Raw genomic sequence first — 15,923 nt, 5'->3', positions numbered from 1 at the left:
GGCGAAAGGATATCGAGCATTGATAGTTTTTTAATTAAATGTGTCGTAAATTGGAACGTTGGCTCAACGAATTTTCCTTACATATTGTGCACTTACATAAAAAACTAAATAATTAACTATCAAAATTGAAATATTAAATATGTCACTGTTGAACCAATTGACACAAAATATGTACCTTGTAATCTATAATATAAAAATAATAGATAAATAATATAATACAATACAGTATAAATATTAATATAATTGATTACAAGGTACTTTCATTGCTGTGTTATTGGGTTCAATGGTGACATATTTAATGTTTATTTTGATTCTAAATAGTTTGATATTCATCACATTCATTAAGTAATAATCATTTTATAAGTATCGTACATTATAACATTAGTATAACAAAATTAGTAATAACAATGAAAACACGTCATATTTGTACCTAAAATAATAATAATCACTTAAAATATATTAAAACAAGTACGATAAGTCATTTGTATAAGAAGGGCCTAAACTAATCGAAATCGATCAGTTCTCAAACCTGGAGTTATATTGTAGTTAGCTATAGACTATAGATCCGTCTCAAAATTGGTATGCGATTTACTTATGCGATCGTTTTTATTATTATCGTATTATGTGTAGTAATATTATCAGTGTTTAAATTATTATTTCGCTTATTCCATTTTATATTACGTAGTGCGTTCAACTGGTCTGTGGACATTCGTTCTATGGATTCACTGCAGCACAAGAGCAACGCTTGCTTCAATTTCAAGTAAGTAATTAATAATTATTATATATTTTTCATTTAAACAAGGCCTACACATTGAATACCTATCGCATAGAAAAATTAAGTTTTCCACAAGTACTCATCCCATACATATGTATAATATATTAAATTACAGACATGGGTAGTATTCCGAATAATTTATACTTCAAATAGTGCATTCTTAAGAAATTTTAAACAATTTAATTCGAAAGTATTCCGTATACTATTTATAACGCTGTTTAAAGTATTTTATTCCTATAAAAAATACCTCTGTATTATTACGATAATTTTTACACCTTATGTTTTCCCGGAAATTATTACAATAGTATACACATTTTATGTAAACATCTTATTTTATTTCTTAGTGATACCTATGGAAATATCTTAAAATGTAATTTTTAACCTATGACTATAAGCAATAAATCAAAGCAAGAACCTTTGATACGTTGAGTTCATATATTTTGTGTTTAGACTTTAAAGTGTTTTTTTTATTGAATAGGTAATGATAATAAATAAATAAATAATTTTTTACTACTTGAAGAGGTAATTTTTTTTATAGATTTTATACACACCAGGTGTATTCACTTTAATCATACAATTATTATTGTTGAGTACTTATAAAAAAAAAATTGAAACTTATATAATTATATAATATATTTTTATTTTTATTTAATAGTTATATTTGGTATTTTGGTACACTGTATACATTTGTTAACATACTACACTAAAATAAGACCTTTGCAGATAGATAAATAAAAAAAAAAAAGTTTATGACACAATAAATTGAATTTGATATACAAGAAGATACAACAACCAAAACAAATATAAGCATTTCTAAAAGTATTCGAAATACTAGGATAATTATTCGATAAATATTTTGATTACTATTTTTAAAAAGTATTTGAACACATATTCGAAATACTTTTTTTTATAAATATTAGAGTATTTATTCCAAATATTTTCGATAACTATTTCACCCATGTCTGTTAATTAAGTATGTATGAAATTATATAAGTATATCCAATTAAAATACTTATTTAAAATCTGAACTTTTTACCCGGCAGCTATCCACATAGAAATAACGTACAATTTGAAATTAATAAAAACTGTAATCCGAAACCCAATAGTTATAATTTTTTTATTATTGTTAATTAGCTATTATAATAACATTTCAATTATTGTAGGTTATATAGGCGCCAAATAGGCGTCAGAATAGGCCTTCGGGCCCACTCTCGAACATAGAACCATACGAATAAAAAAAATAAAAAATTGTAACAACGTGGTGATTAATTTGTTTATGTCAGATACCAGCCGGTTACCATCATGGTTTGATTCATTACAAAGCAACGAGCGCGGCCGTCGATCAAACTTTTCAAAAGCAGCTCGGCTGCTGCAGTCATGCTTGGACAATTCGCAGTGGTCAAAGCCAGAGTGGTCTAGAAGTGGAGAGGAGTAACCACAGATTGACCGACCTAGGGCCGGCCGAGGGACATGGACCGGATATTTCGGGGCATAATGAAGTATAGACGGACGAATAGGGGGAAAATGGTCGAGCAATTCGTACAGGTGAAAAACCACCCAGAGCCTAAGGCTTTGTTTTTCACTTGTATGGACAGCCGTATGTTGCCGGCCAGATTTACCGAATCCAACGTCGGCGACATGTTCATCGTCCGAAACGCCGGAAATCTTATTCCACATTCGCAGCATTTCCCGGACGAATACACTTCGTGTGAACCGGCCGCCTTGGAGTTGGGGTGCGTGCATAATGACATAAGGCACGTCATCGTTTGCGGGCATTCTGACTGCAAAGCAATGAACCTGTTGCACCTGCTCCGGGACACGGAATACGGTAGCACCGTCAACCGCCGGAAGTCACCTCTCCGAGCTTGGCTCTGCTCGCACGCGATGTCGTCTTTGGAAAAGTATCAACAGCTTGAGGCAGCCGGCTTCGGCACCCCTCTCGTTTTCCAGGCTGAGACGCCATTGCGCCGGATAAGCGCTTACATCGACCCGGAGGACAAACTTTCCGTCACCGACAAGTTGTCGCAGGTCAATACCCTACAGCAAATTCAAAACATCGCCAGCTACGATTTCCTCAAGAAGCGCCTGGAGACGTACGATCTGCACATACACGCCCTTTGGTTTGACATATATACCGGTGACGTACACTACTTCAGTAGACAGAGCAAACAGTTTGTAGAAATAAATGAAAAAAACGTGGACGGATTAGTGGAAGAGGTCTCGAAGTACTATTGCTAAGAATAACATTACGGTCGAGGTGACATCCTTCCATCCATCCATCCATTCCACGAAGGCACACACGCTCACCCACGTGAAGACTTAACTAGGTGCTTAATATTAATTAAGACTAGTGGCGTAGCCAGGGGGATTCAGGCGTTTGACCCACCGGCCTCAATACCTTGTTTTCAAAAAAAAATATTAGATTTCGCATTTCAAATATTAAACGAAAAAAGTAAATAAAATAAAATGGCTAGCAAAAAAACACAATAAACATCGTTAATATAATGACCAGTGATACCCATAAAAAATGCTAACAATATATATTAATAATATACAACTCTCAATGAATAATAGATATTGTTAGGTTTACAGTTCATAAATGCAATAATCATAATTGACTGTTGTAGGTTAACTATAACAGCCCAGTTAGTATAATATATTATGATAATGTGATGATTTATTTATGTTCGATACCGGCCAGTGTTCGTCATATTTTTATTCGTTATGGGTACAACATGGAGAAACAAAATTTAGAAATGTACATATTGTCTAAAGAACAGTCCAAATCTAATTTGTTTCCGGAAAGCACGCGGGATGATAAAAAAAAATATATCAGGCGTAAAAAGAAACTTAACGTTAGGATACGACTTCCACAGATTCCATGAAAAACTTCACTTACAGGTGCAGAATCTATTGATTTAAATCCTCCGATTTCCAATCTATCTTCTTTTGATCTAACCTTATGATCATAAAAAAAAATAAGTCAGCGCTCAAATGTATTTCGCGTTACTATTATTATTATTACTTTAAGTTTGCGTTATTATTTATATTTATATTTATTTTTATATTTTTTCTACCTAATCACATTATGTCATTTCCCGTTACTGTAATTACTACTATATACATTCTTACGATTTAGTTATTGTAATATTTATTAATTTAGTAAAACTATAATAGGTACAGGCCAAAACCTAACAGTGCAAGAATAATAGCATATAATTAATAGCAAATTGATATTACCTACTTAATAATTACAAAAAAAAAAAAACAAATTATTATGATTATAATTTTAATAAAATACAACATTTTGAGATTAATAAATTCCGGCGCACTATCCATCGGAATCTAAAATTTAAAATAATAAACTTTAAAAACGTACGTCGTGGTCGTAGGAATCAAAATATTATATATGGCCGTAATTTGTAAAGGTAAGTAAAAAGTAAATTTTTCCAGAAATCAAATAATAATCACGCACATAATGTGACTATACCTACAACGCGTAATGGTGTGCACATATCATATTATAATATAATATTATGGCAGAGCGAGTTGTACGCGTAAAAATAGTATGCATTAAATATGATTATATATACGTTTATCATTTTTTTTTCTCGTTTGGTGGAAACGTACACACAATTTACGGAAGCACACACACAAACGACAGCGTAAAATTACAACGTCGATTTACGAATTCACGATTCGTAAGCTCACCTCCTTTGAAAGGTTGACAGTTACCGGAGCGGGGCCTTTCTATAATATATACGTAGGTATTATAATATGTACACGATAGAGAATTTAAATATTTAAATTTTGAATTCATTTCACACGCACAAAAAAATATAACCAAGCTTGTCGTGGTGGTTTCGCGATATATACATAATATATTATACCCGAATAAATGTACCATCACAAATCTAATTATTTTTCCACGCTCCAGATGAATTCACAATTTAAACATTTCGAATAAAAAAAAGAACTCTGAGTAAATTTGTACAACGAGACTCGGGCGTATTGGCTGTGTGAAATGTAACGACAATATTGTTTGTGTAACCGTCGCATAAATATTATATATATACATTATATGTTGTACGACCATTATAATATATACGAGTGGGCACGTGCCGACTTATTTGTTCGATTGAGACTATTTAGCTACAGCATCTCCCTCTCTCTCTCTCTCTCTTTCTCTCTCACTCTCCATAACAGTTTCCGATTCGCGTCACGTGGGTATAATACGAGTATATTAGCTTAGGTTTTATCGAGCAGCTTAATAACGTTCCGTTACTTACATAATAGCTACAGTCGGTCGCAACGGCAGACGAGGTATTAATCTGCAGAGCCAGATTAAAGCTATTAGGCCCATTCAATTTACATTTCATCCTCTTAAAAAAAATATAACCAAATACCGTATTGAAATGTTTATCCTATATTTATGTCCTATATAATTAATACGTATTACGCAAATAATCTTAAACGAAATAAAATGTACCTATATAATATATTATATAGCTAACGAATAAAAGCAAGTCAAATTGAATTTAAATAGTTATACGATTATTCTTAAAAGGATGGTAAATTTCATAATTTATACTTAGGCATTCACGACACGAACAACCGCCGCGGATAACTTGCAACTATGTTTTTTTTATAAATTATCTAATAGACAGCTAGTAGAGAGGTACATCTGTGTCTGGTATCTATGGGGGGGGATACTTCAGCTTCCATACCTCCCCCCCACGTGTGTCACCCCCGATTATTTGTCACGTGTTCGGGTATTATAATATTATGCAATTGTTGATGTCGTACTTGTGGAACTGTAAATATTTTAACACTATAATATTGCAAAGTCACTTAACAGGTAGGTACGTAGTGTTGTATGCGTACAAATCGTATGGATTCAATGTCAACTCGTTATTCATCGCCGTGTCGATGTGTGTGGGTAAAGGTACCTTCAATTAAGTCGATGAAAAACAAAAGTGACTCTTCGGGCTAAAATTAGCATAATATATTATTATAACTTTCACTTGTCAGATGTCCCACGGCCGCGAAACATTTATTCATCGGAGACGGCGAAATTTTTCGTAAAACACGCGGTAAGAACTAATTTTTTTCGTCAATTTCGTCGCCGAAATCGGACCTACGCGATAAAGTATTACTTGTGTACATAGCTGCGACAGATTCGTGCGAACAACTGTGCTATTGAAAGTACACTAAACTACACTATAGAGTTTTTTTTTTTTAATTTATGTTTTCCATGCACGGGGCCCGTCCACAATAAATCACACTAAAACCTAAACTTTTGTGTATTACTGCCAATATATATGCGCACCTGTGGTTTGTAAAAAAAAAAAATCTTTACGTATTTTATAAATGTATTATATTGTTTGCGACAAACGACAATATATTATAAATACGTCTGTCTGGTTACAGCTGACGATAACAATCCCTATATTATGCACAGTGTAATACTACCATTTTACCGTTTTCAGTTTGACGTACCGTACATTATTATATTTTATATAGGTACTATAGGTATTTTATTATCAAACATTTTAAAATTTTATAAATTCACAATTTACATTTTCTTAGTTTTCGATAAAAACGTTTGTGATTTGTATAATATGCATTTAAATAGTGTGATTGTTAAAATTCCTAACTCATGAAATTATTTGGATAGTACAGAATTTTAAATGATCTGCGCAGCAATTATCACGATAATTGCTGTTCGCAGTATTTTTCTCTTTTTTTTCTGTTACAAGAGGACCTTAAACCAGTAATCACCATAAAACAGGTATAATTATGTTTGGTAACTAGTCGAAATTACCAATAGTGTAAATCACATTGAAAAACGAAACTGTCGAAAATATCGTTGTTGCCGTCGATGCATAACACAATATATTATGAGAAATCCGGTATTTTCGGTAACACACTGGTAAACGCACCGGTTTGAGTATTTATATACCGAACTACACCGACAATTAAATAAAATTCCGTCAGCCCTTACATAGGCATTGAAGCAACAGGTTTTCAATCGACGGTAGAGTTGCCGAAACATTATCGATTTCCAAAATATACTCATCCAATCCAAATATTTAAAATACGCAAAAAATGTCACCACAGCAGCAGCGTTATTATTTTATTCGCAAACGTTTAGTCGAGAACGCTCCGCCGGAGGGGACATCGATAAAAAAAATCGCATTCAACGAACGGTAAATATTATCTACATCTGCGTTGTATAATAATGTAATATAGAAAAAAAATTAGATTCATTATATTATGTTGATCATTTATAAATCCTTTTTGTACCTACCGGCGGGGCAAGTGGCGTATCGAGCAAAATATAATACAAACTTTTATTATAGGTACACGCGTTTGGTGAATTTAGCTGAGACTTAAAATATTTGTTTTAATTCGAATTTCCGAGTCTAATCAAAAGTCAAAAAATGTCTGCGTTCACCTCGTGCAAATTTTACTGTAGGTAGGTAACTATATATTATATACTTTATAAAGTGTTGAAACTTGAAACCCGTTCGAATTCTGTATACAATTATAGATGGTATAGGTACATTGAAAAATTGAGACTGCGACGATTAATTATTATTATGAATTAGGCACGCCCGCTGTGGAGTCTCTCCGGGATAACGTCATCGGACGACCTAAGAGCATGTATGACATAGATAGGTTATACCTCTTTAAATACTCATATGAAACGCGATAATGGTGCAATAGGTGATCGCAGATGGACGCCACAAAATAAAATTGTTTTGATGTGTCGTTTGGTAGAAACCACTAAATTTAATCTATTTGCTATAGCCAAGCCGAAACACACTTGTTAAGCGAACGTTCGGGTAGCATATGTGTTGTCTCCATCTTACAAAATACATAGCCAAAAACTGTTATGCTCGTAACAACTTTACTCCCTCTGTATTCGTAGTAGAATTACCAAAATTCCACAACGCATAGTGAACACCTTTGTCTGTAACTCAATGTTTTTATTTTTTGGATAACATTAATAGGTACAAGTTACCAGTTAGAGAACATTGGGTTTTTTTTTTTTTTTTTTTTCATTTAGTTATTAAAAATGATTGGTCATCAAACAAATTAAAACGCTACGTCGCAGATAAAGTTATTCCCTATGCGTTGTGGAATTTTGGTAATCTACTATAAATGAAGAGAAAGAAAAGTTGTTACCCCTCAAAACAGTTTTTGGCTATGTTGTACATTTGTAAGACGGAGACAATACAATATTCGGATAGCACGTTCACTTAAGTGCAAACGGTGAGCACAATTTAAGTTCCCAGTGGTGGGTTAAGAAAATATTTATAATGCCATCATACGATGAATGAGTGATCAGCAGTGGTTTTGACAAAACTTAATTTGGGGGGAGGGGACACAAATTAAATTTTAAGTTAAAATACTGATGAAATTATTGGACGCTTAGACAAAAAATATCGATTTTGCTCTAACCGCTCAGAATCGTTTTCTCATGCTCGTATATTAGGATGCAGTGATTTATCATTCAGTTCAAATTTAATTCGCATCCATTATATTATAGTGACGAGATAGGTACATTCTACTCCTCTTGTACAGCGGCGAGCGAATTATTTTTTTTAATTAGAATTGCATTTTTTCATCAATCGTTTACGTTTTCCAATTTTTTCCGCTCTTTTTAAAAACATTTTTAAATTCTTATATGGCCCGACTAGAAAACAACGTTCGTGCCTACGAACAATTATGTCGATCGCAAATAAACACAAGCACCGATGGCATATTTTAAGTATATTTACATCATAATATAGGCACAATGTAGGTACTTACATAATATATTATACAACACACTGCAGTCTATAGAGTGTAACAGAAACAACTGATATCAGTGAAATTAAATACCAAACCCCCTCGGTTTGGTATTTAACCCACTAATAAATGTATTATTTATATATACTTACCCCCTCCCCTCTTTTAATAATCCTGCAGGCTATGCCACTAATATTATATGATTGACCAACTATACCTAAGTTTTCTCGTACAATCAATATTTAAAAATATAATTTTTTATGATCATAACAATATTTTACAATAAAAAAATATATACATATATTGCTTAGAATAATCAACAAATAGAACAACAATTTCTACTATTATTAGTTATTATCTACTATTTACATATTATTATTCATAGTTGTTTAGAACATTTTTCATTTATTAGTTGTTTCTATTACACACTGTATAGTGTATATTATATCTAATAATATTATGTTTATATTAAATGTTAAAGTTATTTTTTTTTGTGTATATGTGGTGGGAGGAGTATCTACATTTTTTCACTCCGTTGTACTTAACGATGGGGTACACTCGATATAGCGGAGTGTCTGTTTAAATGTTGAACTATTAAAAACAATTAACTATGTACCGTGTGAGAGAGGGGAGGGGGGTCCTATCCTTCACCACTACGGAACGCGTAGGTAATACAAAAATGCCCTCTAACATCAATTACAGCACGAAATTTGTATATTCACGCTGTGTATTTAAATAATGTAATATTAATAATTATAATATATACGAAAATCCGTTTCTCTCCTACCGTCGCGATGGTCTGGGACATGATGTAGGTGTAAATAATAATAATAATAATATCGCGGTACACATATTTTCACGACTTATCGTGTAGGTAGGTACCTACCGACCTATACCTATATGATATACGACGCCCGCCCGCCGTGTGATTTTCACGTTGTACAGCCACCACCACCGCGGTCGTGGTATATACACAATATTATTATTATTACTATGTAGGAGTACCTATATACCTATGGTATAGTGTACGCGAGGTATATCATTATCATAACCCTCGGGGAAGCGACTCGGCTGTTATTATAATATCACGGTGGCGGCGTCGACGCGGCGCCTTGAGACACACTCGTGTAGTAAAATAATTTAGCCGATGTATATCCGAAGTTTTCACTTGTAAGCCGTTTGCCCTTTGGCGCTAAACCGTATACGTTATGTGTACTACCTTTACTCGATGCGTTTCAATGGCGTCTCGAACGTCCACGGTTCTGTTGGGCATTTTAATTTTACTTTTATCCCATTGAAATGTACAACCAATCTCGTACTTACCTACAACGTATAATAATAGTCATTATAATCACGATAATATTATTATGTTATTTTTACATATATTATATTATTATTAAGCGAGTGTATCCCAAAGGAATCACTCAGCGTGCTTTGTGGTTATTGCCCGATGCAGTTTAGACACCGTATAACGATACCGGTTAATTAATGCTTTGTCAAGTTAAGTTAACGTAGAAAAAAATATTAAGTCAAGTTAAAGGTTACTTTTCTTTTTTTAACTGGTAGAAGTCACAAGTTATATAAAAAAAAAAAGTAACTTAATTTAGTTAATATTTAGTTCATTGTTTTTTTGTTAACTGAATATTTTTGCAATCTATTCCAAAAGCACAATAAGCAATACACAAAAACAAAAATATAGTTAAAGGTATGGTGAAAAATAATACATTTGTACTCGATTAACACGAAGGGAAAGCAACCAATGACAGAAACTGACAACTAATTAGATTAATTTGTAATAAGTAAATTGTTTATGAGACCACGACCTCAACGTTTCTTTAAACGTCGAACTCTCTTCATTTATGTTCGATATTTGATGTTTATTTATTTGACGAGCATAAAGCACAATGCAATAGAGTAAATTGGTAACATATAATTGATAACATCTAAAATAATAAACAAAACATATAGAAATATAAATAATAAATTCAGTAATAAGCTCAAGATAAGTGTGAAAATTAATTAAATTAAAAACAAAACATTTAATGCGTAGTCAGGTAATAAAATAGATGAGAATGCAATAAGCCCAAATGCGTCATTCTATCAACATGGTTGTTGCATCCATAATTTGTGTATACGATAAAAGGAATTTGGGATCGTTTGCATCGGGAGGTGACTTTAAGATTTCACTGTGAGGGAAAAGAAGGAGCAACGTGCATTCATCAGCCTACACAGGAATATTAGGTTTGTACTTATGTGTGCGTACATAATATTAATTATTGTACAATATGCATAATATTATATTTTAATGAAGGATTATAAATTACATAAAACGCACACGGAAAATAATATTCTGCAAGCTCAAGCATAATGATTTTAAAAAAAAAATTAATTGTTTTGTTATACACAATAAATAATTATTATATAGCTTTAACTTAAAACGGCAAAATGTTCTGATGGCGAACATGATATCTTTGCCCTCGTTATTAAGTGGGGGGGGGCAAGTGCCTCCGTAAAATTAGGCTCCAAATATATTATATCCGTCACCGAGTTCCAATGCACTGAAATGCTATGAATTCAATGCACATGATATGCTGCGTATAAATGGAATACAAATCGCTTGAACTTACTAAAAATGAAATCTATGTACCTAGTCATTTAGAAATAATTTTAAAGCGGTTATTTCCGTGCGGAAATCAGATAAAAAAAATGCAAACCGATCGACGTGTTCCAAGAATAAACAACTACCACCCCCCCCCCCTTCCACCCAAGGTTCCTAGATCCGCCGCGGTGACAATATTTAAATTGTAAGTCCCGCGGGTTCAAGTGCCGCAGAGCGTTACAGAGGTGGTGCCTATACATCATAAACACTTCAATTATAGAAATCATGCACTTTTCTTGCAGCGATTGACTTGCTCCACACACACGCCTAACCATTATGATTTATATTGTCTATACGTCTCGTAATAATTATACCACATCGTTACCGTACTGCGCAGGTAACAAAATATAAATTATCGCCAAAATCAATTGGACGACTTACACACACTAAATATTATTATAATAATATTCGTCATGACATGTTATTATGTTAATTGATTTTTTTTTTTCAATATTTCCACAAATTATGGTCTACTCGGCACATAATATGAGACGGCCGATTAGTTATCGAGTTTGCATTTATAATAATAACACCATTCGTATATATTATTATTATGTAGGTTACCGAACGTGTTTCCAGTTCTGGTATACCAGCCACTCTCGATTCGTATCGGCCGCCGTACAATACCGCTGAACCACCGACCACCGAATCCGATCGAACTAGTCTCGGGACAGCTTTTATATAAATGCACCGTTTTGCTATTTTTTTTTCTCCGTTTCTGCACATACCTAGGTATACGTTTTTCTCTTTCTCCGCACGATCGAGGAGAATTTATTATCATCTTGATATTAATAAACAATCAACGGCTATTGTATATGAAACGCCCCAAATTGTGGGTGTGTCACCGAATCCCGCAGCAGAACTCTGCAGCAGCGTTTCAAACCGTATTACATTTTCCAATTTAATTTTATGTCTCGTGTTCCAATCAGTTTTTTCCATCGATATAGGCAAAACATTTTTATGGACTTCTCGTTATTATTAATTGATTTTCATCATAACATGCATTATTCGAAAATTCTGAGATCGGGGGCAGGCGTGCCACGCGTAATGCTAAACTAAACGCAAGACGAAAAATAATGTTAAATTCACAATTCTATAGAATGTATACCGTTTAGTGTTTGAGATGAATCTTTGGAAGGTCGTGACCAATATACAAGACCAGCTGTGGTAGTATTTGCGTTCATAATACCCTTAGGTAGTCCTTAACCACTAATACAAAATTATTGAATTAAAATTATACTTCATAAAAAAAATACTAAAAATAAACATTAGTATGACTTATGTACAGTGGTGGATCTAGAATTATCTTATGGTGGATGCTACATGTTGACAAGTGACAACTAAGCTAGGTACTTATCATGAACAACTTCGAAGTAACAACGAATTTAACCTATTTTTTGATAATAGTCTATAATTTATACATTTAGCTCTAATATCGATACCTGATAAGTGAAATCAAAGTATAATAAAAAAAAAAAGTTCCATCAACGGTGGATGCTTTAGATTTATTTAATACTTATTTTTTTTAATTTGTGTTGTTTCAAGTAGTTCAGTTGATCAAACATATTAGATATGCATTTATAAATTATAATCTATTATATTTATGAAAATAAAAACTATTTTATATATTTTATATTTTATTTAAAAAATAGAATTTCATATTAAATAATAAATAATATTAGGTATAGGTACGTTTTAATATTATTAGTCAATAATAAACTTAAAAAAAAATTGTGGGGGAAAATGTCCTACTAGCCCGTAAACAGTCGGGGGGGGGGGAAATTTCCATTTACCCTATATTTTATATTTACGTATGTCGAATCATATTACCTCATCAACATGCTCTGACCTTTGCCTGCGCACCTTGACTTTTGTCTACGGTATAGGTAGTATGGGTAATCGTTTGTGATGATTTTTGACGAAATCAGCTAATTGTTACGACGGAAACAACGTCACATCGTGCGGAGATATAATGACTATCATTATTACAATACACAATATTACTATTATGACTTCAGTAATAATTATAAGACGCTGACCCCGCCACGCGTTATGCGCGTGTTCTCGTGTGTCGTCAAATGATCTACGAATAGGTATAGACATGTTTATGTCAGCTTAACGAGTCATCTCCGGTAGGTACCTTTGGTGTTTCGACTTGTTTTGATACCAAAGTAAACGATAAAAGTCGAAATTAGTTAATAAAACCGTGTGCTACATTACAATATTATTGTATAGTATATTTTTTTAAACAATGTTGATTGAAAGACATCGACTCCGAGGAACCACCTCATGTTTTCCAAATCCTTCAAAAATAAATAAAGAAGTAAATTGCGTGATGAATTCATTTATTTCTTCAGTTATATTATCGGATAATAATAAATACAATTGGCAAAATTTTAGTACTTTTGACCGAAAATACAAAATAATTAATACTCGTGTAGTGCCATATCGACATATGACGTGCCTGCACGTTCAACTATTTAATTTACACATTATCACACACACTTAGTAGTTAGTACGCACACATGATTTACATATGACCCGCACGTCACACATAGAAATGTACCTATGTTGAACTCACTTAAAAACCGTTTAAAGTTTTGCAAATTTATGTCGTAAACGGGCTAAAACCTCTGCAAACTCGTCATTTTTGGATGTTATATTATATGAGCTATTCTTTCGTTATATGCGGGCACGGATTGTACATGTGTGAGTAGTTAATTATCATTAGAGTATAATATTACTGTGCATCATCCATCGACTATAGGTACCCGCATCATATAATACATACGACATAATAGTAGATAGGTACGAAAAAAAATTATGAACGTAAAACGGCCCAAAAATATATGTACGAGAGGTTTGGTTTTTAAAAAATGAAAATATTTTTGAATTCATACTACAAGTTTACTTTGCATCGGTCTGAGTATTACTTTTCAAATAAGTAGGTACTGCCTAAACTGAAGTAAAGTTAACTTTTTAAAAGCTCAATCACGTTTAAATTTTTAAATTAATTAAAACAAATTACCTTAAATTTCGTCAAACATTTAAGGAATCTTAATGAAAACCTATAGGGGTTTCGCATAATCGCATAGGCCCCTTAACCAGGTTATGTAGCCTATAGCTATACACATCTCACTGCAGCAGTATCTATAACGACCGCAGTATCAGACTTTGTCCCGGTCGACCTTCTCCATCGTACCCAAATATTCATTCACAAGGTCCAATTAAAACCGTTTATCGAAGGCATTTTACGTGGACATTATATATTTAAAAATATATATAATCACACGCTCGGATAGTATACACTTTCTATCCCCTCACAACGAAAATGAATATCAGCTGTTTTATTTCGATTATTCATATTAATCTGGGCGGAATACAAATACGTGTCAGTTACCAGATCGAATTTAAGGAGCAGTACGCCGTTCATACCTCGTTAAAGACACCGAAATAATAATAAAAAAATAAACAATAATAATCACTTGTCGAAAAGGAATTGAAAAAGAGAGAGAAAAAATATGAAAAGGAATGCCTGCTGTGTTATATATATATGTTTAATATTATATATAGGTGTCATGTGTATAATAATACGGTCTGCTCCAATACGTACTTACGAATTTTATAGATATAAACGTCTTCAACACTCGTCGCAGCAATTTATCGTTTCTCGTGAATGGCAAAACCTTCTAAAGCCCAGCTCCGTACGCAAAGACGATTACATTTTTTTCCCCTTGTAATATTACATTAGGTATCATTACGAAACAATATTTAAGTTCAGATAGGTACACGACTTATTTGTATGCAAATGATAAGTCGCGATGTTTAAAATATTATTAGTGAATTCACCTGGAAATAAACATTTCTCGGATAAGGTCGAAAAACAAAATCGCACACAGGTATACTGACCTTAGTCCGTAATTACCAATTCGTTTTAGTCCAATTAATGAAATGCCGTTTAAATAATAAGGGCGTTCTTACACCCAACGACCAGTAATAATAATAATAATTGTAATTTTATTATTATTATTTCACAAATAGGGAAAAACAATTTGATCACGATTGTACAACAGCCATCGTGGACTAGTCGATCATAACAAAATTCAATATTTAGTAGAAAGTCAAATATGGGTAACTACAATCTTGTATGATTTTTGGGTATTGAAAAAAGAATCATTTTCGATAAGCGAAATGGAAATATTTCGTTTTACTTAATTGAAATTTTGTGAAATGTAACATAGCATAAAAGCTGGTGTTACTGCTTACATGGCCGTTCTTCATCAATTACGCACCACCATTATTTAGGGCTTAACGTATAGAGTAAAAACGTGGTTGTATGTTCGACAGTGTGTGACAATCGACATTTATCGACCTCGGACTTAAGAAAATATATTAATAACAACCTTTATAATGACGTGTCGTTAAAATAACGAGAACGTTCAGATTGCAAGTGTTGAAAACCAACAAAAAAAAATCCAACTATAACAATAGTACATGGGGTTGTTTATTTTTGAAAGTTGTATTTGAATAAATATTCGGTTTGCCTCCCCCCTCCCCATGTAAATTTTAAACATGCCCACCAAAGCCCTTTTGCATTCGTATTCGCTCGTTCTTGAAATACATCGTATTCTAAGTCATATACTATTTCTAAAACACCTACATCATCAAAGAGATGTATTATAATGGCAGTGA

General features: G+C 32.9%; 2 protein-coding genes across 4 annotated transcripts in view; one reads left to right on the top strand and one right to left on the bottom strand.

The window, feature by feature from the left end:
• The window catches only part of LOC100166878 (calcium/calmodulin-dependent protein kinase type 1), a 455,364-nt gene that overhangs the window by 390,133 nt on the left and 49,308 nt on the right, over window positions 1-15,923 (bottom strand). The window lies entirely within an intron of this gene.
• Window positions 1,695-9,893, top strand: LOC100167931 (beta carbonic anhydrase 1-like). Its single transcript, XM_029485821.1, has one exon. The coding sequence runs from the start codon at window positions 2,246-2,248 to the stop codon at window positions 3,011-3,013; it is 768 nt and encodes a 255-aa protein (XP_029341681.1). The 5' UTR covers window positions 1,695-2,245; the 3' UTR covers window positions 3,014-9,893.

The sequence above is a fragment of the Acyrthosiphon pisum genome, chromosome X, assembly GCF_005508785.2.
Source record: "Acyrthosiphon pisum isolate AL4f chromosome X, pea_aphid_22Mar2018_4r6ur, whole genome shotgun sequence".
Classification (NCBI taxonomy): Eukaryota; Metazoa; Arthropoda; class Insecta; order Hemiptera; family Aphididae; genus Acyrthosiphon; species Acyrthosiphon pisum.
This window is presented reverse-complemented; position numbering and strand designations above follow the sequence as displayed.

Bases quoted from the DNA above. Each gene is read 5' to 3' on its own strand.
- LOC100167931 (XM_029485821.1), top strand. From the start codon at position 2,246: ATGGACCGGATATTTCGGGGCATAATGAAGTATAGACGGACGAATAGG.